This window comes from Heptranchias perlo, chromosome 25, assembly GCF_035084215.1.
Source record: "Heptranchias perlo isolate sHepPer1 chromosome 25, sHepPer1.hap1, whole genome shotgun sequence".
NCBI classification, from domain to species: Eukaryota; Metazoa; Chordata; class Chondrichthyes; order Hexanchiformes; family Hexanchidae; genus Heptranchias; species Heptranchias perlo.
Genome location: NC_090349.1, coordinates 29,509,632 through 29,533,489, shown reverse-complemented (window position 1 = coordinate 29,533,489; position 23,858 = coordinate 29,509,632). Strand labels below are relative to the sequence as shown.

The following is a 23,858-nucleotide window of genomic DNA, read 5'->3' as shown; positions in this document are numbered from 1 at the left end:
GGTTAAATTAACTCACCTGGAGGGAATGGTGGTGGGAGAGGACCGTCTGGTTTTGGAGCCTTACACTGGTTACATTCAGTTCGCCAGGCAAAGTTAGAATTTCCACAAGTTCTAGAAAGAAAAAAAGATGCATTACCTGTAGTCAATTTTGACACCAGAATCAAAATACATGAATAAAATGCTCAAACTGAGCCAGACATACGGGTTAGGACATCGCCAGTCACCAGCTCTCTGCTGTGTATTTCCTCCAGAAGGTCCACCACGACCGCGTGGACCACCTCGTCCACCAAATCCTCCTCCACCACGGCCCATGGGTCCTAAAATGAAGGTCATATGAAGAACACGTGCATAACTTCAGCCAGTAGGAAATATTCTCAGCCAACATTACTGTGCTACAGTGTTCCATAACTGGTTTAAAGCACATCTGTTGCCATCACAAAATTCTTGTGACTACATTAAATTTCATTCCGTAGATACAAATTACACAAGCCACGGCAAATACACACACAGCTCCAAAGTAACTTATCAGATCACTATGTTCAATTACAAAAACGGTAATTTAAACTTTAATAAAAACTTATACAAAGGATACTGTGGACTGCAATTTCAAAATTAAAAACCACTTCAAATTTAATTATAGACTGAAGCTATAGGTACTAGATAATAGATCCATGGCCAACCATATTCTGAATAACTGTATATCCAAGAATTTTCTGCTGATACACAACATTAAGTGACTTGTATTTAAATTAAGGAACTATCAATATGCAGCTTTCTGCAGTGTTTTCACCACAATTGTGTAAGACAAAGCTATTTAAATGTTACTCACTTGGAAAGGTTACATTACCTGTATCACAGGTATAGTCTTTGAAATCCATCTTCACAGGCGTACAATGAGGAATCACCGCACCCTTCAAACACCATTCTATGGCCTGTAACCTTCCCTCCCCACACTAATGGGCAACGGTAATCAGTACCATTTTGAACAGGTCAAGAATGGAAAATTTGTGCGGTTTAGCAACACTCTCTTCAGGTATTTTATTTTTAATTTCTCCACTAGCTCTGCTGCCAAACTGACTGGAGCAGCTGTACTAGAAAATGTATCCCCTGATGGCTCCAAATTTTCAGAGATTGAAGCATTTAAATCCTGGCCTGCAAACATGCATTCGAGTGACGTGCATAATTTGTGCCAGTTTCCTACTATTGTTGAGAAGGAAAATGAAAGGAACTGCACTAGAATGAACAAAAAGAATCTTTAAAATGTTGCAAAATGGAACTAACAAAGCAATGCATGTAGCATTCAAGGCAGCACCCTAAATAAGTACTCTGCAGAAAGAATGTGGATTTAGAAAATCTGGTAAGTCTGAATAGCAAAAGGGCTCGACTATGCAGCAACATATGAAGAGTAACTGAAAAAGTGGACATTTTGAATTAGAAACTCGAAGCAAATTACAGAAGCCAAAAGGTGGTGCAAATGTGACTTGTGAAATGCAAGACAGTTCAAATTTCATTAGATGCAAACAGTCGATTGCCTGATAAAGAAATTTACACATTTTGGATTAAGAATTTGTACACATATTTTGCATAGTCACTGTTGGCTCTTAAATCCAGGGCATTAAAAAGGAAAATAATTTTCACCTATAAAAGGAATTGCTGTTGTACATGGGACATCAAAAATCAGTACCCTATTCAACCCATTTTTGCAGTGCATTTAGTACAAAAGCAAAACTTATCATGACCTGAAATGAAGCCCACCAATCCTTGAAAGGAGCATCGGATTAGTGCACTAAAGTTTGCAGGCATGCAGTTTTCAGGAACCATGCCTTCCAGACTCTTGGTTTTGAATCAATCCAGACTAGCTTCAACTAACTTCCCTTGAGGGGGGGGGGGGGGGGGGGGGGGGGGGGGGGGGAGGAAAGAGAAAAAGCAGTGCCAGGATCTTGTTTGAAGGTTCAAAGATCCCAGAAAGTCTCGCAGGAGATGTTTTTTCAACGTTGCAAAAAAATCTGGTTGCTTGGCTACTACCAGCATTAGATTTGGTGGTGGTCCTAACTTGCTTTACTGTAGTACTTTTAAAATAACTTACAATTTTTCTTCATTTAGTGGGTAAATAAACCACCTGATGTGGACAGAGACAATTGCCAGCTTGGGTGTCAACATTAGAGACTTGAATTGGTACAGAAGTGGAAGGAGCGTATAAATGGCAAAAATGCAGAGGTTATTTGCTATAGCATATTTCAAAAACAATTTACTAATGTTGACAAGTGTCAAAGATCTGGTAGCTGAAGACTGTTCCTCTTGATGTGCATCAATATCGATTAGTACGTGAATCTCAATCTGCGCAGAACTGTATCAGGTGGTGCAAATTACTGCATTGCAATTGAAAGCTTTAGGGTTCTGCAATTGCTCCAGCGTCTGAAGTGGAACAAATTCGTAACTAGTACTAGGGGGTTATACGAACCAGTCGAACAACATGCCATCTCCATCTGTATAGTTGGTGCACTTTCCAGGAGTTACCCTCGAGTGTGCAGACTACAACACAAAACATACTTTCTGGCTTGGAGGCCTATATGCTGGAAGGGCTAGAACTTGATTTTTGCTAGAAGATTGTGTAACATTTGAATGGGGGTATTCTGGCCAGTAGTAGTCATCCAGATGACTGCTACAACCCCCTTCATAAATTTGCAGCAGGATTGACACTGCTGAAAAGGCATCAGATACCAGAAAACAGATGATGTCACAGGTATGTCATTGGGAAGGATACACAATATTGAATTGCAACTAGACCGCAGAGGAGCAACAGTTAAAATGTGGTCAGCAATGTCTGAAACCAGTAAGCATTCCAACCTACAAACTCTCAAAAGACTTCAGCGCTAAGTCACATACTACAAACACAGTCACAACACTGAAAAACACCTTTAAAAAGTAAACACTTAGGAAGTGAAAGTCCAGACTAGGGTTCCCGCTCCCAATTGTTAGCCAGTTGCAGAAAGGGAAGAGACCACTAGATCAAAATAACTAACTTTTCAAAATAACATGGTCCCTAGTTTACTTCTTCCTAGTCAACAAAATCAAAAGATACTACTGCCCATGCCCAATTGGGGCTATGCATTATAATAAACAGAGGTTATGACAGGTTTATGATCAGAGGTGCTCAACTATATCAAGAAGCAAACATGCAAGATTGCTAGTTTTGGAAGGATTCAGAATTTGAGATCAAACTCAATAACCATTTAAGTTAATTATTGCTCCTCACAACTTGACAGTTTTAGAATAAAAAGCAAAATAGTATTACCTGGTCTGTAATGTAGATTCTCACCCCCTCGACTAGGGAGCCCACCACCTCTTCCATCGCGCAGAGGGACACCGCCTCGCATGTTATTAAATGCCAATGGTGGTGGCGGCTGTTGCAGTTGTGTTTGCGGCTGTGGCTGCTGCTTCTTTCTGGCCATAGCAACCTTGATTGGGTTTGTGTCAAACTCCTTACCTGAATGGAACAGAAATTACTACAACAACAGAAAAAGGGAGTGTACTTCATTATGGCATAAAATGACAATATGAAAAACCTACCATCAAACCATTCTAGAGCAGCCTTAGCAGCAGGAGGATCATCATATGACACAGTGGCTTCACCCTTGGGTTTTCCAGTCTCTTTGTCAATGAATATGTTGATCATAGGCTGTCCAGTTCGCTTGTTGATCTGAAAGTGCATAGTTACATTGTTAATGGTCAAACTTCAAAAAACCCATAGCAAACAATAGCAGCTGACAGTACACACCAACACAAACCTTTATAGCACCAGTTTGCTTGAAGAAATCCAAAAGCCTTTCTGGAGTTATATTTTCACCCAAACCTTGCACATAAATAGTATCATTCTCCACATCTTCCTGCGGGGCTGGGGTTGGGGTTGGGGCTGGGGTTGGGGTTGGGGCCGGGGCCGGGGCTGGTGGAGGTGGTGGCGGTTCAGCAGCTGCCACTGAAAAAAAGTACAAAATATCTGTATTTTAAAAAACAAAAACAAACACAATCTAAAAAAGGGATACAGGTGCACACAGTGTTCTCCTCTGAACTAAAGGGGAGACATTACAAGTCAAGTAGGGTCTACTTTGATTCCAAAGTATCTTCTATATACTGCTAGAATGAGCCCAGCTGCCATGTTGAATGTGGAGGAGGGGGACATTATCTCAAACTTTTTAAAAACAACAAAGTCATGGTCAGGGACATCACCCACATGCATATAAATCAAATCCAACAATTACAACCATTTTCAAGTTAGATGTATTGTGGGAACCTCCCCTGAAAGGAAGGAATATGCAGGATAGAAGAAATGGCTCTTGGTGCATTTAGGATTCTTTGCATTCAGTTCATTAATTTTCCTTTTTTAAAAAAATTCTCTGAACACCACTAGAGACAAACCCAGTAATGGAGAAGGAAAAAAAGAGATCTTACTTTGGGGGAAACACCAGCCCATACAGGATCTACTGAAGTGCATTTTAAAAATCCCAAACTGTTTACAAACATATGGAATACTCCATGTGGCTGACTTACAGAATTTATGTAACATTTAAAAAATTTTTATTGGATTCTTGATAGCCAGAATACACACAAGGTTACAATCGGTTACCGGTAGTTGTTTCTGCAAGTTACAGTGTATATTTTCCTGAAGGCACTAACATGCATGCATCAGTTACTACCACCTCACACAAAGCGTTTAAAATAAATCAATTGTGTTTCCCAGGAATGAGTGAAGCCGTTCCATTCAATAAGAATCCTATGAATGGCTGACTAATGTGGTTAAGAGAAGAACAGTGTTTACATTTTTCTTTGTTCTAGGATATCTTCAAAGATATTTGGAACAATATATATGTTAGCTAGCAATCAGTCTTAAAGCCAGCAAAGACAAGGGTTATGGAGCCTCCATCCCTACTTCACCCAATCTACTACTGAAACCCTCATTCATTCCAGTCACCTCCAGACTCGACTATTCCAATGCCCTCCTGGCCAGCCTTCCAGCCTCCATGAACTTCACCTGCTCACCCATCACATCTATCCTCAATGGCTCCCATTCCCGTGGCCTCAATTAAAATTCTCATCATCTGGTTTAAATCCCTTCATGGTCTTACCCCTATCTCTAACCTCCAGTCCAACAACCCCAACCAGGGTTATCTGTTGAACCTCTGGAAGTCACCACATTTATCTAAACATTTGGCAGGTAAAGGCACAATCCAGTTCAGAGGATGGAAGGTTTCCTTACGAGTGACCAGTGACGCTGAATATAAGGAGAATATCTAGTCTTCAAAAAAGGGTTTAGTAAAAAGTGAAACTTTTGCAGGCAGCTATGCTAGCAAAACAAGATTCAAAGTAAAAAAAAGGGTGGGGTGTCATAAGAAGTTGAGGCAAGAATTTACTGCTGAAAAAGGAATAGAGTTCACTTCATCCAAGAACCAGTGAAGAACAGCTTGAACAAGCCAAAATTGGATACAGTACCCACTGCTTATAGCGCGTATGTCGTGCAAATGCAATTTGGCCGCTAATGTTTGACAGACTTTATGTTGGGCTTTACTGTCACATATTGAATCGTCTTGAAATTACACATATATTTATAACAGAATGCAGTTCTGGATTCCATATTATAAAAAGGGATGCAGGGGCATTGGAGAAGGTGCAAAAAAGATTCACAAGGGTGATACCATAACTGAGAGGATATACTTATCAGGAAAGACTAAACAGGCTGGTGCTCAGGATGAGGGTGACCTGATTAAGGTCTTTAAGATAGAGTTTGAAAGGGTAGACGTAAAGAAAACATTCCCACTTGTAAGGAGTCCAAAAGATAGTCACTAATAAATCTAATAGGGAATTCAGGAAACCCAGAGTGGTAAGAATGTGCAACACGCACAGGAGTAGTAGTTGAAGCAAATAGCATAGGTGCATTTAAGGGGAAGCTAGATAAGCACACCAAGGAGAAAGGAATAGAGGGTATGCTGACAGGGGTAGATGAAGCAGGAGGGAGGCGGCTCGTGAGTCTGCAAAGGGATATAAACAGGTTAAGTGAGTGGGCAAGAAGATGGCAGATGGAGTATGTGAGGAAATGTGAGGTTATTCACTTTGGTGGGAAAAAAGTTTTTTTTTAAAAAATGGTGAGAAACTATTAAACTTGGGTGTCCTGGTACAAGAAACACAGTTAGCATGCAGGTACAGCAAGCAATTAGGAAGGCAAATAGCATGTTGGCCTTTATTGCAAGGGGGTTAGAGGACAAGAGTAAGGGAGTCTTGCTGCAATTGCACAAGGCTTTGGTGAGACTTCAACTGGAGTGCTGCACACAGTTTTGGTCTCCTTACCTAAGGAAGGACATACTTGCCTTGGAGGCAGTGGAACAAAGGTTCACTAGATTGATTCCTGGTATGAGAAGATTGTCCTTTGAGGAGAGGTTGAGTAGAATGGGCCTATATTCTCTGGAGTTTAGAAGAATGAGAGGTGTCCTCATTGGAACATAAAACATTCTGAAGGGGCTTGACAAGGTAGAGGCGGAGAGTTTTTTTCTCCTGGCTGGAGAGTCTAGAACTAGGGCACAGTCTCAGGATGAGAGGTTGGTCATTTAAGACTGAGAGGAGAAGGAATTTCTTCACCCAGAGGGTTGTGAATCTTTGGAATTCTCTACCCCAGAGGGCTGTGGCTGCTGAGTTGTTGAGTATATTCAAGGCTGAGATAGATAATTTTTGGACTCTCGGGGAATCAAGGGATATGGGGATCGGGCAGGAAAGTGGAGTTGAGGTTGAAGATCAGCCATGATCTGATTGAATGATGGAGCAGGCTCAAGGTGCCATATGGCCTACACCTCCTCCTATCTCTTATGTTCTTTTGTGAGGAGCATAAACACCAGCATAGACCAATTGGGCTGAATGTCTACAGCACAGAAACAGGCCAAAGTAAAAAAATACAAAAAACATTTCTGTAGGAGCAGTTGCTTGACCAAAAAAAGGTGAAAACCATTAAATTAAACAAACACTAACTTCATTAGCTCATGCAGTAATTTGGCTATTGGTCTTAGTCTTGTATCATGTTAATCTTTGATCTCACAACAGTCAGAATCTTGGAGGTTCTGTATTTCATGCACATTATGAAAAGTCATGCAGTTTGTTTTGCCTGTGTATGTAGCTCCATTGCTTTAATACTGATTGAAGGAACAGTGAGCACCCAACACTCCTGTTCTAGTTTGATCTGATGTGGTTAGTGCCAGTCTAGTATTAGTCCACAAGATAAGATGGGATGAAATTGGAAACAAGTTGATGAAAATTGGCAACGTCATGTCAGAGTTTTCTACAAACATGGAAAATGGATTCTGTGCTGTAAGTGGATTCATCTGAACAAAAGTGGTTGGTTGCATTGATTAGTATATGTATAGTGCAGGAAAGGGACATAACCTAAACACAATCAAAAAGGATAGTGTTGCTTGTGACCATTTCCCCATATCCAGGCTCACTCCACTATTACGTGTAAGATAAAGACAAAAGGAACAAAATTTATTAAATCACAACATATTTTGCTCATGACATACCAAGAGACAAGCATTACAAACATAAGCAGCCATACTATCAGAAATAGACAGTTATATTTGAAAGAAGAAAAAGTGCAGATTAAAATAGCACATTTATATTCTAGTAAACCATTGAGATTATTACCTGGTTCAGGCTCTGGAGTTTCTTCTACGGCTGTTACTGGATGTGAGGGGAAAGAAAGCAACAACTACATTACTTTGCATTCCACTGACTCACTACCTTTAAACATCTAGATCTAAAATTCCAGCACCTTTTTTGGTTATTCATTCAACCGAGATGCACTGCAAATGTAAGACCATATCATGTGAAATAATCTCCAGCGAAATTTAAAATTAACAGTTTTACTTTTAAAAAATAAACTCCCCCATTTTAATTTTTTTTTAAAAAACCATTTGGTACTTCATACCACTTCACTTAAGTGGCTATGCACTTTCTATATTCATCACCAGTATCAGGTAATTTGAAACCCATTTTAATGCAAACCCCTCACTTAAGACATTCTATTCACCACCAGTATCAGGTAATTTGAAACCCATTTTAATGCAAACCCATCACTTAAGTGATTATTCACTTTATACATCCATATTCACCAGTCTCAGGTAATTTGAAACCCATTTTAACACAAACCCATTTTATTGCCGGCAGTTGACACCAGTATATACATATATGCGTTGAATTTTGTATACAAGTAAATTTTACTATATAAAACATTTTTCCCCCAATCACAGACTGCAAACACAATGTATTTGACTAACCATTTTAATACTAAAAACTTACCACCAGGCTTACTGAAGCCACCCCGGTCGACACCGCTGCAGGGACAAATATGAAGAAATGAAGTATCCCTTAAGCCAGTACCACTTGAGCCTAAGGCTCAATGATGAAACTCGTGCCTCTTTAAAAGCACTGGCTATGGCCTCTGAAGTTTCACCAGTTTTCATCTGCGAGTTTGCCTTTCTTCATAGTAGTTCTCCTAAAGCTTTCGTACACCCTCCAAAACCATATACACCTTCACTGTTTGACTTGCCAGTAACAGGGTTCTCAACTAAAGTTGGTGCATGCAGTTTTATAACAGAACTGTTAAGCAACCATTAACACTAGTTTTACATTACTCTTTAACTTCCAAATAAATTACAGATTACTGTATATAATAAATACCATGTTTACATTACAAGTGTACAATACCATGCTTTTATGTATTACTCCACTTGCATACACCATACATATTTTTTTGTCGATACATATGTAGAAAACGTGTCTAGTCCCACTTTTCAATATGCTGCCGGCTCAGTCAAAATAGTTTAAAGTATTGAAGTGTAAACAAGGCTCTCACTTTGTAACCTGTAGCATATAAATGCGACAAAGCATGTTAACATAGTTTCCATAGTCAAGCATTTAAAAATAAAATACTGTATTGGCATTATTAAAACTACATTCTAATACTTACCTGCAGACAAGGGAGTGAAAGCAGTATCGTACTGCTTAGGCTCTGTATAGTTAAATTCTTCCACAGAAGAACAAACTTGTAACAAGTTATGATAAATGGTAAACTGCTTGCTGGGTTTTTAAAAAAAAACTGCATTAACTGTTACCCACCCCCCAAAGAAAACATTATATTCGGCCAGCCCATCCTTTAGTCACCCAGAACAATATTTACAATCAATCCGGATAAAATGCATACTCCTCCCTCCCTTTAGATTTTTTTGGGGGTCAATTTTTTAAAAAACGGTTCACTTGCCAAGATTGCACTCACCTGTCTCAGGTTAAATAGTTTTACAATTTGTTTTACTATTTCCCTTAATTAAAACGGTCAACATAATTTTTAAAAAATCACAAACCTATTGCTTCGGTGAAAGCCCCCCCCCCCCCACCGAGGAGGAGGGGGGGGGGGGGGGGGATCCTGTTTTTGGGAGAGGGCAGGGAAGAGAAAGAATTGACTCCAAAAGTGAAAATGTGGTACAAATACTTATGCCCTTATGGTTAATTCTTAGGGAGGTACTCAAAATACAGCATCCACTCAATACACAAACTAGTTCACCAAGTATGAATATGCTTTGACTGATTCCACAGCAGCTTGGAATTTCAATATACAATGGCAGAGTGGTAGAATGCAGTTGTAGTCCCCCACACTGAACTGTTGATTTTTACTGTGGGACTCAGAGTACAGGTACAGAGCTTTCTCACAAGGCAGGGAGCAAATGGATGGGACGTCAACAACTCGTGCATCTCCAACAACTAGGCAATCTCCAGTGATCAAGTCACCCTTGATGGTGCATTTTTGCACCCACTGTGCATGGTTCAGAGAAAAATTAACTTTAAAAGAAAAAAGGGCTCCACACCCTCAACCTAAGTTGCACTTGGTTCAGGATTTTTACAAAATTATAAAAATTGGCAATTGCACGCTGATTGAATAATCATGCATTCAACAATTCAAGTCATGGATACAAAGGATTTATAGATCTGGATCAGAGATACCAGTAGAGATGTGGAGATTTAATACAGCTCTACAACCAATTATTTTTGAAAATTTAGCGAAGATGCCATTTGAGGTACCACTTCTTATTCTAGCTATAGCCCCTTTTCAGAGCAACAAACCTGCTAACTAAAATAATGTACTGCATGGTTTTTAAGAACAATTGAGAACAAAAGGAAATTGTTTCTTCTTTCCTGTTCAATATTCTCTTTCAAAGCTAGTGGCTCATGTTGGGATACAGATCCCCAAATGCTGGAAGCCACATTACCTCACTGAAGTAACCATTCTTTACGTGGTGGGGCAAAACAGCAAAAGCCGACCAGCTAAACCACCACATAAGGGCATCACAGCAGAGGCTGTTCCGCTCCACAATTGACATCCACACTTTTCCCTACAGGTGATATAGTAGCAATCAGGAGCACAATCTCTGGCCAATTTTCCCTCCCTAGCCCAGGGAGATGGTGGCCAATTATAGTGCCCCCACTACAAACCTGTGAGAGATGAGCTAATTCAGCACAATCCACTGACAGAACTTTTGGCCTGCCTTATCTGTGCAGCTCAGCCACAGTATATACATTTACCCAAAAGTGGTCTTTTAAATACAGCTCAGTAAGTCACATTTGCATTTAAATATCAATATGGTCACCAACATTTCAAATTGGCCTGTTTTAGATACTCAGAGTATTTAGTCACTAAGTGACACCAAGGTGGGAAACTGAACTGTTTTTTTCCACACATGCCCATCTGCTGGGCAATGTTTTTTTTGTTGCATTTAACAGAACCAGTGATATTATTAAAGACAATTTATTACACCAACCTTTATTGGGAAGGATATCACCAAGACACAGCTATTCATGTATCTTTATTATAATGCCTGGGATTACAGGCAATTTCAGATTTAAGGCAGAAGCACTGCTGCAAGTTTGTTTTTGTACCTCCGTCCGTGGAAAAACACAGGATACTTACCTTCATTTGTTTTGAATGCTGGATTGGCAACTTGTGGATTCCTAATTTACTAATTGCTAGCACTTTAGCAGTTATAAATGAGACACAAGTCTGTGTGGTGGCATGAGTGCAACAGATTTGAAAGTTATCCAATCCACTCAAGTGCCAAAACTGCATTTACTGAGGATGCCAAGAGTCAATAGAATACCTCTTAGATTATAACATGCTAGTGACCACTAAGTAGCATCCAGTTGCCAGGGTCAGTGGAATCAGAGTATGTGCACCCATGGATGTGCACATGTGGAACCTTGAGGTTCAAGTAAGTGCTCTCAAGAGAAACCCTTTACCAGTTTTTCAATGATAAAAGCAGAAGCATGTACATGTTTTTCCTCTGATCCTCTCCCTTTCTGAAAGCAATGACATTATGGGATAAGGTTCTATTGGTGTCAGCAGCTTTCTGATACACCATCCAGGTGGCCATTCTTCACACAAAGCTTGACAGCAATGTTTGAGGGCTATTCAAGCAGAGCCTGACCCTGCCCAGAAATTTACACTTTACAGTTTCAGCAGGGATAACTAATTAAACAGGAGCAGAAATCATGGCCCATTATTCCCTCTCTCTAGCCCTGGTAAATTATCAGTTGCAACATCTTCAACTGAGATTGGCTGATTTAGTACAAACAAAGGATTAAAGTCTTTCTGGCTCAATACCACACAAAATGGTGCATACGCTCAAACTATCAGGTGAGTAAATTCTAAAATTATTAGAACACCACACCTGCACACAGAATGAAATTTACTTTTAGGACAACAGAAATTTGGCATTGGCAATTCAGTGGCAGACAGGCAACCATTTTAAGCACTTATTAAAAAAAAATGCCCATTTGACGAGGTTGCACAACGATGAGATTTTTAAACAGGAGACCCTTTAAAGGTGTAATTTTTGTACAAACCCCTTACTGGCAAGTCCAAATTTTAAGAAAAAAAAATCCAGAAGAAGAACTCTCATTTTCCACTGACCCTGCCTATTACTACAAGGCATATCCCGATAATGCTTTCAGCTCCCTTGTTGATTAGTATATAAATACAACTGAATCTTTTAACGCAATGACTATAGGGTTTCCATTGCCTATATTTCCTTAGGTAAAAGATTTAGGTTTAACTAAATCATTGGTTTACATTACTTAACACATCACAACACAATTTGTTTTAAAAAAACAGTAACTTTCTGGCAAATGGAAACCCTATTAACTTAGTCAATTTAACTTCCAGATGTTGAAGTGAAACCTTTATCATACCCTCCTATGGTAAGTGCAGCAACCAGCTTATTTCTGCATTTGGAGGTTGTTTGCAACAAAAACAAAACTGGCCACAAGGAGTCCAACTTTCAAAAATTGCTACATCAGTTTTAAGTATGGCATATGCATAATGCAAAGCCTACACGGGCATACAGTAAATAAATACATATTACCACTACAAATGAATCCCAGGCTCCAAATAAACACAACCAAATTACAAGCTTGTAACACCTTCATCCCCCAATTTTGTCTTACCAAAATTTGTATTAATCTGTACTCTTATCAGAAATAAGTAAAATACCCAGATGGAAGGAACCAAGCTTTGTTCCCCTTCCCCAAAATAGGAACTAGATTGATGTAGTGATGTTTGAGAGACACTCCAAATATCAACATTTTGTAAGTCATACATTAAGTTGTCACCTAACTTGAGGCAATCATTTTTAAAAATTGAGGGACAATTTTAACTCTTAAAACAAAACAAGTGTTTACTTTAGGATTAAAAGGTTTCACCCAGGAAGGCAATGTCTGAATTATGTGGATCAAGTGGCTACTATGTTTAAAGTTAACCAAATTAACAATCGGCATTTTTAGTTTAATCTATTAACAGGTGAAATGTTGGAAAAGCAATTCAGATTAGGATCATTGAGGTTTTAAACCAATTCCTGTTTCAAACTGCAAATTCTATTAATTTGCTGACTCTACAAAGTACATTTAAAAGCAGCTTCAAGGCAAATTAAGATTACCTCCATAATTCTCTCTGAAGATTTAAATTCTACCTGAAGTGGTAATTAGATTAAGTTCATAGGTAAATTATTCCACAGAGGCTGGACATTGCCTTTGGAAAATTAGAACCAGGGCTGAAAATTGCAATAATTTTACTTTATAAAGTTTTGGATAAAATTTTAAATAGGCCACCGATAGAGATTATATATATTTTTAACATTAAAAGCAAACTTTAGAGTTGGGAAATCTGGTTCTAAAATGACTCCAATACAAGTAATTGGACCCTGGCCAGTTCTACCTGAAAGGACATTTTGCTGCAGTACTTTAGAAAAGCTAAACACTTTCAGCCCCGTATTGTTAATTATTACTTTGGGGTGATTTCTTGTATCAATCTCTAAAAGGAAGAGGTCTTCTTACCCCATGGCACCGCGTCCACTCCGACCACCTCTACTGTAACTACTTCCTCGGCTTCCTTGATCATAGCTTGTGCGACTTCTGCTCCGGTTTTCAGAGCTACTGGTTGGCACTCCATAGCTACCCTGGTCTTGTCCATATCCACTCATATTATTAGTGGATGGTTGCTCCTGCCTATATGTACCTAGGTAATATTTCAGTAGTTAATTCCTTAACAAGAAATGATTCCATGGTTATTTTGACATACATACAACTTGATATTTATGCTGTGCACAACTTTCTTCCTCTGTTCAAGGCATTGACTTTGAATTTTTTCATGCTGTATTAAATATCAAAAGTAACAAAATAGGATGCATGTCATGACTACAGCCAATTCCACCACAAAGTAGCTTGAATTTGGTAAATAGCAATATCTGGTGGTTGTTCATCTTTACACCATCTCCAAAAGCCTCAGTTGCAAATGAGAAAACATTGTTACTCCATGCATCTTGTTTTAACAATGAAAGTCACGACTTTGGAATCAGCTGCAGCTAGGTGTTACATGTTAATTTAAAGCTGGAGACTGGATTAAAAGTTAGCTCTATTTACTAAGTGCTTTCTTTCTGCCTTTTACTCCTTTCCTTCCTGTTCTCTTCATGTGGTGATCATTGCTCCAGTCTAACCAGGCATTATAAAAACTCAAGGAGATAGTATTACTAGCCTACTTCAAATTCTGCTAGAAACACAGAAGCAGTCACTTACTGTACTGGCTTTGTTGGCTGTAGTCTGTCTGCTGTCCATAGCTAGATTGTTGACCGAATCCAGTAGGTGGTTGCTGCTGGCTGTACCCTCCAGTTGGGGGTGGTGGTGGTGCATAGCTGCTCCCCTGTTGTCCATAACTTGCCTGCTGGCTGTAGGTACTCTGATCGTAGCCAGTTGGTTGAGTGGTGCTACTGTAACTAAAAGCAATGTTCATGGTATCTACTGTTTTACATATTCACAATTTATCAAAACATAGTACAGAAGCAGAGTATTCTTTGTGCAACATTCAAGCTGTCAAAAAAATGGCTCAGCAAGTTTATCTAGTGAGTAACTAAGCAATTGGTTTGAAGATTACTCATCTGTATTGCTCAGTTGGAGACGGCTGAGTTAGCTGATCTAGGTGAGGGCAGCAGCATTACAATATGCTTCACAGCCCTGGCTTTGGGGAGAGACCAATTCCTGCTCTTACATCACCACCCAGTGACTGCTTGTGTAATGTCCCCCACTGAAAATAAGTGACACTCTCTCTCTCAAGGCTTACACAAATAATGGATACCTGGGGAACCCAAATCTAGGAGAAAGTTAAAGCCTTCATAAATTGATTGTTGTCATACTGTTAGTCTTCAACACATACAAAGTTAAAAAAAAACTAATTTCTTTACAATACCTAAGGAACATTTACCTTGTAGGAGGAAAAGATGGAGGGGCACTGGGAGGTTGAATAGGGTAAGCACCATGCACACTCATCTGAGGGTATCCATAACTTGTCTGGCTATATCCCACACTGGATTGGGCATACCCAGTGCTAGGTTGGCTATATTCATCCTGCTTGGTAGTATCTTGTGGTCTGAAAGTTAAATCAACAATTAGACAAGGTTCCTTTATATGAGAAAGAGGGGGGGGGGGGGGGGAGATACACGAGAAAGAGGGGGGGGGGGGGGGGGAGATACACGAGAAAGAGGGGGGGGGGGGGGGGAGATACACGAGAAAGAGGGGGGGGGGGGGGGAGATACACGAGAAAGAGGGGGGGGGGGGGGGGAGATACACGAGAAAGAGGGGGGGGGGGGGGGAGATACACGAGAAAGAGGGGGGGGGGGGGAGATACACGAGAAAGAGGGGGGGGGGGGAGATACACGAGAAAGAGGGGGGGGGGGGGAGATACACGAGAAAGAGGGGGGGGGGGGGAGATACACGAGAAAGAGGGGGGGGGGGGAGATACACGAGAAAGAGGGGGGGGGGGAGATACACGAGAAAGAGGGGGGGGGGGATACACGAGAAAGAGGGGGGGGGGGATACACGAGAAAGAGGGGGGGGGGGGATACACGAGAAAGAGGGGGGGGGGGATACACGAGAAAGAGGGGGGGGGGGATACACGAGAAAGAGGGGGGGGGGGATACACGAGAAAGAGGGGGGGGGGGATACACGAGAAAGAGGGGGGGGGGATACACGAGAAAGAGGGGGGGGGGATACACGAGAAAGAGGGGGGGGGGGATACACGAGAAAGAGGGGGGGGGGGGACACGAGAAAGAGGGGGGGGGACATGAGAAAGAGGGGGGGGGACATGAGAAAGAGGGGGGGGGACATGAGAAAGAGGGGGGGGGACATGAGAAAGAGGGGGGGGGACATGAGAAAGAGGGGGGGGGACATGAGAAAGAGGGGGGGGGACATGAGAAAGAGGGGGGGGGGACATGAGAAAGAGGGGGGGGGGACATGAGAAAGAGGGGGGGGGACATGAGAAAGAGGGGGGGGGACATGAGAAAGAGGGGGGGGGACATGAGAAAGAGGGGGGGGGACATGAGAAAGAGGGGGGGGAACATGAGAAAGAGGGGGGGGGAACATGAGAAAGAGGGGGGGGAACATGAGAAAGAGGGGGGGGAACATGAGAAAGAGGGGGGGGGAACATGAGAAAGAGGGGGGGGGGAACATGAGAAAGAGGGGGGGGGAACATGAGAAAGAGGGGGGGGGAACATGAGAAAGAGGGGGGGGGAACATGAGAAAGAGGGGGGGGGAACATGAGAAAGAGGGGGGGGGAACATGAGAAAGAGGGGGGGGGAACATGAGAAAGAGGGGGGGAACATGAGAAAGAGGGGGGGGGAACATGAGAAAGAGGGGGGGGGAACATGAGAAAGAGGGGGGGGGAACATGAGAAAGAGGGGGGGGGGACATGAGAAAGAGGGGGGGGGGGACATGAGAAAGAGGGGGGGGGACATGAGAAAGAGGGGGGGGGGACATGAGAAAGAGGGGGGGGGGACATGAGAAAGAGGGGGGGGGGACATGAGAAAGAGGGGGGGGGGGACATGAGAAAGAGGGGGGGGGGACATGAGAAAGAGGGGGGGGGGGACATGAGAAAGAGGGGGGGGGACATGAGAAAAGAAAGAAAGAAAGAGAGGGGGGGGGGACATGAGAAAAGAAAGAAAGAGAGGGGGGGGACATGAGAAAAGAAAGAAAGAGAGGGGGGGGGACATGAGAAAAGAAAGAAAGAAAGAGAGGGGGGGGGACATGAGAAAAGAAAGAAAGAGAGGGGGGGGACATGAGAAAAGAAAGAAAGAGAAGGGGGGGACATGAGAAAAGAAAGAAAGAGAAGGGGGGGGGACATGAGAAAAGAAAGAAAGAGAAGGGGGGGGGACATGAGAAAAGAAAGAGAAGGGGGGGACATGAGAAAAGAAAGAAAGAGAAGGGGGGGGGGATGAGAAAAGAAAGAAAGAGAAGGGGGGGGATGAGGGAAGAAAGAAAGAGAAAAGAAAAAGAAAAGGGGGGGATGAGAAAAGAAAAAAAAGAGAAGGGGGGGATGAGAAAAGAAAAGTGGGGGATAAGAAAAAAAAGGGGATGAGGAAAGAGAAAGAAGAGAAAAGGGGGAGAGCATACAAGAGTAACAGCAGAAAATTCTCAGTGTATAGCATATATCTATGAATGAATCAGTTTAACGGAACAACCTTTCTAGTATGCAAAATGCCGGTTAGCTAGAAAAAGCAACGAAGCCGAGGCTAAAAAATAAATTTGGGTAACAGCCAGCCCAGGGACTAAACCTCTCAAGTCTTCTGAACGTAGTTAAATATTCAACCACTTGATTGCTGACCACGTATGAACATTTCTGATGTTTTCCTATCAGGAACGATCATGCTGCTACTTGCTCTCATTTCTAAGTTGGAGGGAAGCCTGAGATCGACAATTTCTCATCACTGGTATATCACTTGGAAGAACAGTTTGCAATTTGGATCCATGGCAAAAAAAAGTTTTCTGATTGTTTGAAACTTCAATATTTGCCACTTTGGGCCAAGTTAACCAAACTTATGTTTTGTACTGAAATTACTCACAGGTGGAAGCATTGCCAGATACAAGTACACGGCTCCTGTGCTCTATAGTTGTGTTTCCAATAAAATTAAATACAACTGTAAAATTACATTTATTTACTTTTTAAAAAAAGATACTTTAAACCATGTACATGGACCAAATGGTACATTTCAGTGCTGTACTTTTTAAAAAAAACAATTCAGTGCTGAAAATGTTGTAAAAAAATGACGCACGTGCACAAGTCTTTAAAATTAATTTAAAAATCGCAATGTAATCTAAAAGAGATATGCAACTGAACATGGGCTTCACTGAAAAATGAACCATAAAGAGTCGAGTCCGATGTATAATTCAAATGTGTTTCAAGAAGAATACAAGAGGATATGGGAAAAGGGCAATGAAATTAAATTTGATAGCTCCAGCTGAAAGAACAAGCATTGGCGAAACAGTTGTATGGCCTCCTTTAGTACTGAAATTTCTACGATATTCTTTATTTACTCTTTTTTCACTCTTCCCACCCATGCATTGCAAGGTATATACCTGGTAGGTGCAACAGTTGTTGCTGTGTGCTGTCCATATGCAGCATAAGTAGGCTGCTGACCATAGGTGGCCTGCTGCCCGTAAGTAGCTTGAGGAGTGGCAGTACTTTCATATCCAGTTGTGCTGTAAGCCTGCACAGGTTGGCTATAAGCCTGAGGTGCAATGGGCGCACTATAACCTATTCAAAAGAAAAATGTATTGAAGTATTTGTATTTTTTCCTGCAGTTTTACATTTACACAATGCATACAAATGTAGTTGAACAAAACCTGTTTGATGGTATTGCATTCTATAACAAGCCAAAGCTACTAGTTGTACTATATTTGTGTTGAATTAATTGAATATAGGTATGCAGCACAGTAAAACTCGTACATCAGTCAACATGTAGTCTAAATGATTGCCACTTTTTCCTCCACGAGAACAAAAACTTGCATTTCTGTAGTGCCTTTAATGTAGAAAAGTGCTTCAGAGGCCTCAGGAAAAACATATGCCAAGTCAAAGGAGATTAGGAAGCGCGACCAAAAGCTTGGTCAAAGAGGTGGGTTTTGAAGATGATCTAAGGATAGGCTTGGGAAGGGAATGCTAGAATATGAGGCCCAGGTTAGTGAAAGCAGAGCCACCAATGGTGGGAAAAGGGAGGATGCACAAAAGCCTGGAACAGATAGTTTGGATGAGTGGTTGAATTTTAAACTTGGTGTTAGGGGATCCTCCAGCCAATCCTCTCAAAGCAGTTGACTCATGCTGGGATATAGCCCCTTAATTGCTGGCAACATTGATACCTCTCAAGTGGTTATTTTTTTGTGCAATTCTGGACAATTGGCTATTTGACAGTAATGGCCATTCAGCCAGGGCAATGCTGTTCTCCCAAACATCCTTATATACATATTTCCAGATCTCATACTACAGTATAACCATCTGGAATTGGAATTCTGATTGATCGCACCTCCACCCCCAATTCTCCCTCTCTATCCCAGCGATACCAAATAAGCCCAAATGACAAGTGTGTGTGCTGCACCACACGTAGTATTTTTTGTCTGCTTAGCCATCACAAATCCATTAATTTCCTGATACCATGAGCAGGGAATGTCAACTAATAGGGATATTTGATGGAGCATTTATTCAGCCATTCTTGATACAACGTGGATCAATTAATTCAATGAAAAACAATTTTGCATAAAAGGGGATGAAGCAGAAAGGAATTCCTGACCCACCTTCACATACCCTTCTTCTCCTCCTTTACCCCCTCCCCCAGTTGTTACCTCTCCCAAATCCAACTAATGTGAATTACAAAAAACACAATAATTTACATTTGCACCTCACATCCAATCGGATGACTGACTTTTCAGTGAATACTGCATAGATTCATGTGATATTTCAGCTTATTACATTAAAAATCTGTAACAACTTTCTGGTTTACAACATGGCATCAAGAAGTAAACTGGTTCAATTCAAATACTGACCACTACAAATCTTAATTGCATTAGCGTTGCAACTAAAATTCCATAATATGTCTGCTTAAACTGTGAAAAACACCCAGCAGTACAAATATAGATTGCGCTTTTTCAAACTTGTGTTGTCTCTAGAAATGCTAGGGTGATGGACTGGTGATTACAAGTCCTGTCATTGGTCAGTGCAATTTTAGATGAATTACAAACGTCAGAAAATGATTAGTCTTAAGTGAGATTTTTTTTTCCTCCTATAGCATAATGGCACAATGTTAAAGAAGTCTAGTGACAACATTGAACATGCAGGACAAAAATGTTAGTTTTACAATGAAGTTTCAGATGTTTGGTGTAAGGCAGCAATGTGACAAAACATAACAAATCATGCAACAATGACCAGGCACTCTAACCTGCACTTGTCCCCTCTACCCAAGAAAGCACAACAGACGCAGTAAAAAAAAAGACACAGGTTCAGAATTCATATCATAATTAGACATAATTGTGTAACAGTAGAATACAGATTAACTCTTACCAGTCTGAGGTTGCCCATATGCAGTAGCATATGCTGTCTGTCCATACGCTGCAGTTGTTTGCGCTTGAGTGTATGTCGTATCAGTGGGTTGGGTATAGGTTCCATAACTCTGCTGCGCATATGCCTAGTTGCAAATGTTTAGAAAGGGGCTTTATTAAGTTAGGTTGGCAGAATACAAATTGTTGAAACTGCCATATCAAAATAATTGGCAGAATTGCTAACTGTTTGCTGCTAGATTAACATACATGGGATCGCAAAATTGTTTTCTTAAAAAAAGTCTTACTTGGGTCGTCTGTCCGTATGCTTGAGCAGGCTGAGCTGCATAGGTTCCATACCTGTAAAGATGGACAGTGGAAGTCTTCACATTATGACACAAATAACCATTAAAAAAGTACTGAGCCACATGCGTCAATTAATAAGCAAATGTTCTGCCAAAGATAATTCAACAACATTGGGAGGAAGAATTAGGAAGGCAGGAACAGGAGTCGGCCATTTAGCCCCTTGAGCCTGTTTCACCATTCAATTAGATCATGGCTGATCAGCATCTTAATTCCACCTACCTACCTTGGTTCCATACCCTTCAATACCTTTGCCTGACAAAAAAAAAAATCAATTTTTCCCCAAACTACCTGATAAAAAGCTTTCTCTACTTGGGAAAGGTTGGTGGCACTGTTATCCAAGACTTAGTCTACATGGACTAGACTGGAGGCAACTGCATCCAGCCCAGAATTTGACTAGTATTGTGGAAGGAAATGGAGTCATACTATATGCACAAATGGGACAAAAGCAGATCAAAACTTTTAAATACATATATAGTGTGCACTAATAGCCCCGCCTCACCCACATTCCCCCCTCTAACTAGCGGTTAGCCTTGGTCAGAGAAATTCCTGACAGAAACCAGTAAATGGGGACCTAAATATCCAATGCTAGAGGAACTGGACATTAGGTCAATGATATACCGTTATATATAAATGCAACCTCACATAGTTGAGGATGCAGGATGTCTACTTCAGTGTTGCCAAAGCCCAGCTAACTTCAGATGAAATATCACCACAGTCCTCCTGCAGATGAAGCTGTACAGACCAGATGGTCACTCGTTCAATTCTTGGTGAGTTAGCTGGTATCAGCAATTGGCCTTTGCACCCCATGGCTAGCAAATGGGGGATAGGAATTCAGCAGTGTTTCACACCACACAGGAAGTGCAACATCTGCTATGAAGCGTCATGTTAGTTGAGAATAGGATCAGGCTCAGCTGTGATTCCTTCTACGGTCAAGTAATCTGACAATATTCAGAGTTTGGCCTCACAAAAGAAATAGCCACTTGGGGGAGGTATTGGAGGTCTGCAGCCACCCTGTACCCCAGCAAGAGTCAGCATCTTCAGGCTGAGAAAAATGGTCAAACATTGAAAAGTGCATGCTCCGTCACGAAACAAATATATGAACTTTGAATGAAAGTGACAAATGGCTATTCTACATATTGTAATGTGCTATTTTCTACAAATAGTATTTATTAAATTTGGTAATTATGTATAGGCAAAATATTGCTGAAATGCTACATCTTAAAATTGAATGTTTTCAAACCCAGGTCTAAAGTAATAGGTAAATTGACACTTCCATTAAAAAGGTACAATGATAGAACATTTACAAATTATGAATAGCTTTCCATATTTCAAAATAATTAACAAATGCAAATTCTATAAACGATACAAAATATTTCTATAGACGCAAATGGGTTTTAAAAGGGCATTCGAATTTCAATAAAGCGCAACGGCAGGGACGTGAAATTTTTGCACAGCCGGCAGCATTTCACCCCCCCGCCCCACCGAAACCAGGATTTCACAAAAGCAGAATGGTGGGTGTTTGAAAGACACTGTACAATTATAGATTTCTTTGTAATCTGGAGAGCACTTTGAGCAATTTAATATGATATAGTACTGCTGGTTATAGTTACTGGTAGAGGCAAGCAGAGAAAATTGGGGTAATGAATTAAGGGTAAATTGTGTGTATTCACACACACACACACACACACACACACACACATTTGATTTTGAAGTACACACTTACCCTTGTTGAGCTGCAGCTTGAGTGTAGGTACTATAATCTAAGAAAAAAAAAGTTGCACAACTAATTTTTAATTGAATTATACAAAATGATTCCCATTCTGCAAAATAAGAAACTTACTTCAATCTCAAAGATCAGAACCTACCAAAATATTTGCAGCAAATACATACTAAATGTTACTGCCATTTAAATCAAAAAAGTCACATCTTTCAAAATGCTATCAAAATCCATTGATACATTTGGGCTTCCTTATTCAACCTCTAGACAATGGAGTATTTGTACAATAGTGGAAATAGATAGTAACACTTGCATTCTCTTACCAATTTTCTCTCCTCTCCTGAAAGGGCAAGAAAGAGAACAAGCAAGAAAGAGACAAATGCAGAGGAGGTTGGAGAAGGCACACTCAGAACAGGCAACAAGGGTGGAGTTTCAGGTATTAAAAAAATCAGCCAGCTTTGTTTGGAAATCATGAGTACTGCGAGTGGCCACACAGCTGAATGGCAGAATAGGTCGCCAAGACTCACCATCTAGGCTTATGCATGAAAATGATTACTTCGGCAAGGTACTAGAGGGTTACTTGGGCTAGGAAACCATACCCTATCTTGAGCCAAAGAAGTAGTGAGGAAAAAATATAACCACCATTTAAATGGGTTTTAGCATTGCAATGGCGCCAAAGGTGTGCTAACAATCTCAATACAACGGTGCCAGAATGACAGAATACAGCTGCTGATGCACAAGATCAGAAGTGACCATCATGGGCATTGAGCGCCTTGAAATGAATTTGCACGCGAACAAATTCAACCAACTGAACTCCCACCCATGTCAGTTCTTTAATTTCAGGCCTGAACTTTAAATTTAATGTCAATGCAAGCACCCAAGACCAGGCTGGCCTTCCCTCACTCCAGAAAAGAGTGATGGAATAATGCAAGTGCAGCACCCTGCTTGCATCACCAACCACATGCCATTACCAACACAGGGGCTTGAATTTGGAACCTTGTTGATCTCTACAGTTTTTTTTAAATAAACCATAATCACAATGCATTTATTCAGTAGCTATAGACAACTTTAATCAGAGAACATAGATGTTATTTAAACACATTTAAAGGGATTAATACCTATTCACAGCACTAAAAATGAACTCATATCCACACACATTGGAACTAAGTGAATTTAAAGTAGCAGTGTCAAATATCATTTTTCATGTGATTATAATCTACCAAATGCCAGTCTGATTTCCTTAAAAAAATTACCCTCCAATACTTACACTCTTACTCCAAGTACATAGAACACATTAAAATTTACACAAAATGTCTACATTTGCTCTATTGCCACATGTTTGAAATGTCAAGTCAAAAAACTACAAACTGCTCTCTACTAATTAGTATTTATTTTCACTACCACTAAGATTGCTCAATATCATACATTTATAAAAAATGTTTATCCCTACCATATCAGTTTTCACATCAAACCCATAGTGCGCATTTATAGGCATTTGAATGTTACAAGAGAAAAGGTCAGCAAAAATATATCATTGTGTACATACATTGCAACATTGGCATGATAATTTAAGCCCCAAATCAATTGTTTCATAAATAAATGTATTTTCAAATGCTACGTTTGTACTTGTTAGCTCTTCCTCCCACATCGAAGGGGAAAGTTAAGGCACGCAAAAGCTAGTAAGTATACAAACTTACATGTATCGGCATATCTTTCTCCCACATCCTTAGGGAACGACAACAATTTGTATCGTGTCTGATGCAATTATACACATAGAAACCTCTGCCCATCCTCATACATTGCTTTTTATTGAGATGGAATTTTACAAGCTTCAACGTTTGATGGAAGA

At 40.6% G+C, this 23,858-nt stretch overlaps 1 protein-coding gene across 1 annotated transcript in view; it reads right to left on the bottom strand.

Annotated features, from left to right (window-relative positions):
* LOC137342170 (RNA-binding protein EWS-like) overlaps positions 1 to 23,858 on the bottom strand; it is a 30,863-nt gene that overhangs the window by 4,512 nt on the left and 2,493 nt on the right. The window contains exons 2-15 of the mRNA XM_068005904.1: positions 22,016 to 22,052; positions 20,235 to 20,286; positions 19,952 to 20,075; positions 17,980 to 18,157; positions 14,834 to 14,998; positions 14,152 to 14,348; positions 13,414 to 13,594; positions 8,335 to 8,369; positions 7,681 to 7,716; positions 3,789 to 3,976; positions 3,571 to 3,700; positions 3,296 to 3,487; positions 203 to 317; positions 17 to 111 (exon numbers count right to left, since the gene is read on the bottom strand). Of these exons, the coding sequence (XP_067862005.1) occupies positions 17 to 111; positions 203 to 317; positions 3,296 to 3,487; positions 3,571 to 3,700; positions 3,789 to 3,976; positions 7,681 to 7,716; positions 8,335 to 8,369; positions 13,414 to 13,594; positions 14,152 to 14,348; positions 14,834 to 14,998; positions 17,980 to 18,157; positions 19,952 to 20,075; positions 20,235 to 20,286; positions 22,016 to 22,052 (1,725 nt within the window). The remainder of the gene's footprint in view (positions 1 to 16; positions 112 to 202; positions 318 to 3,295; positions 3,488 to 3,570; positions 3,701 to 3,788; positions 3,977 to 7,680; positions 7,717 to 8,334; positions 8,370 to 13,413; positions 13,595 to 14,151; positions 14,349 to 14,833; positions 14,999 to 17,979; positions 18,158 to 19,951; positions 20,076 to 20,234; positions 20,287 to 22,015; positions 22,053 to 23,858) is intronic.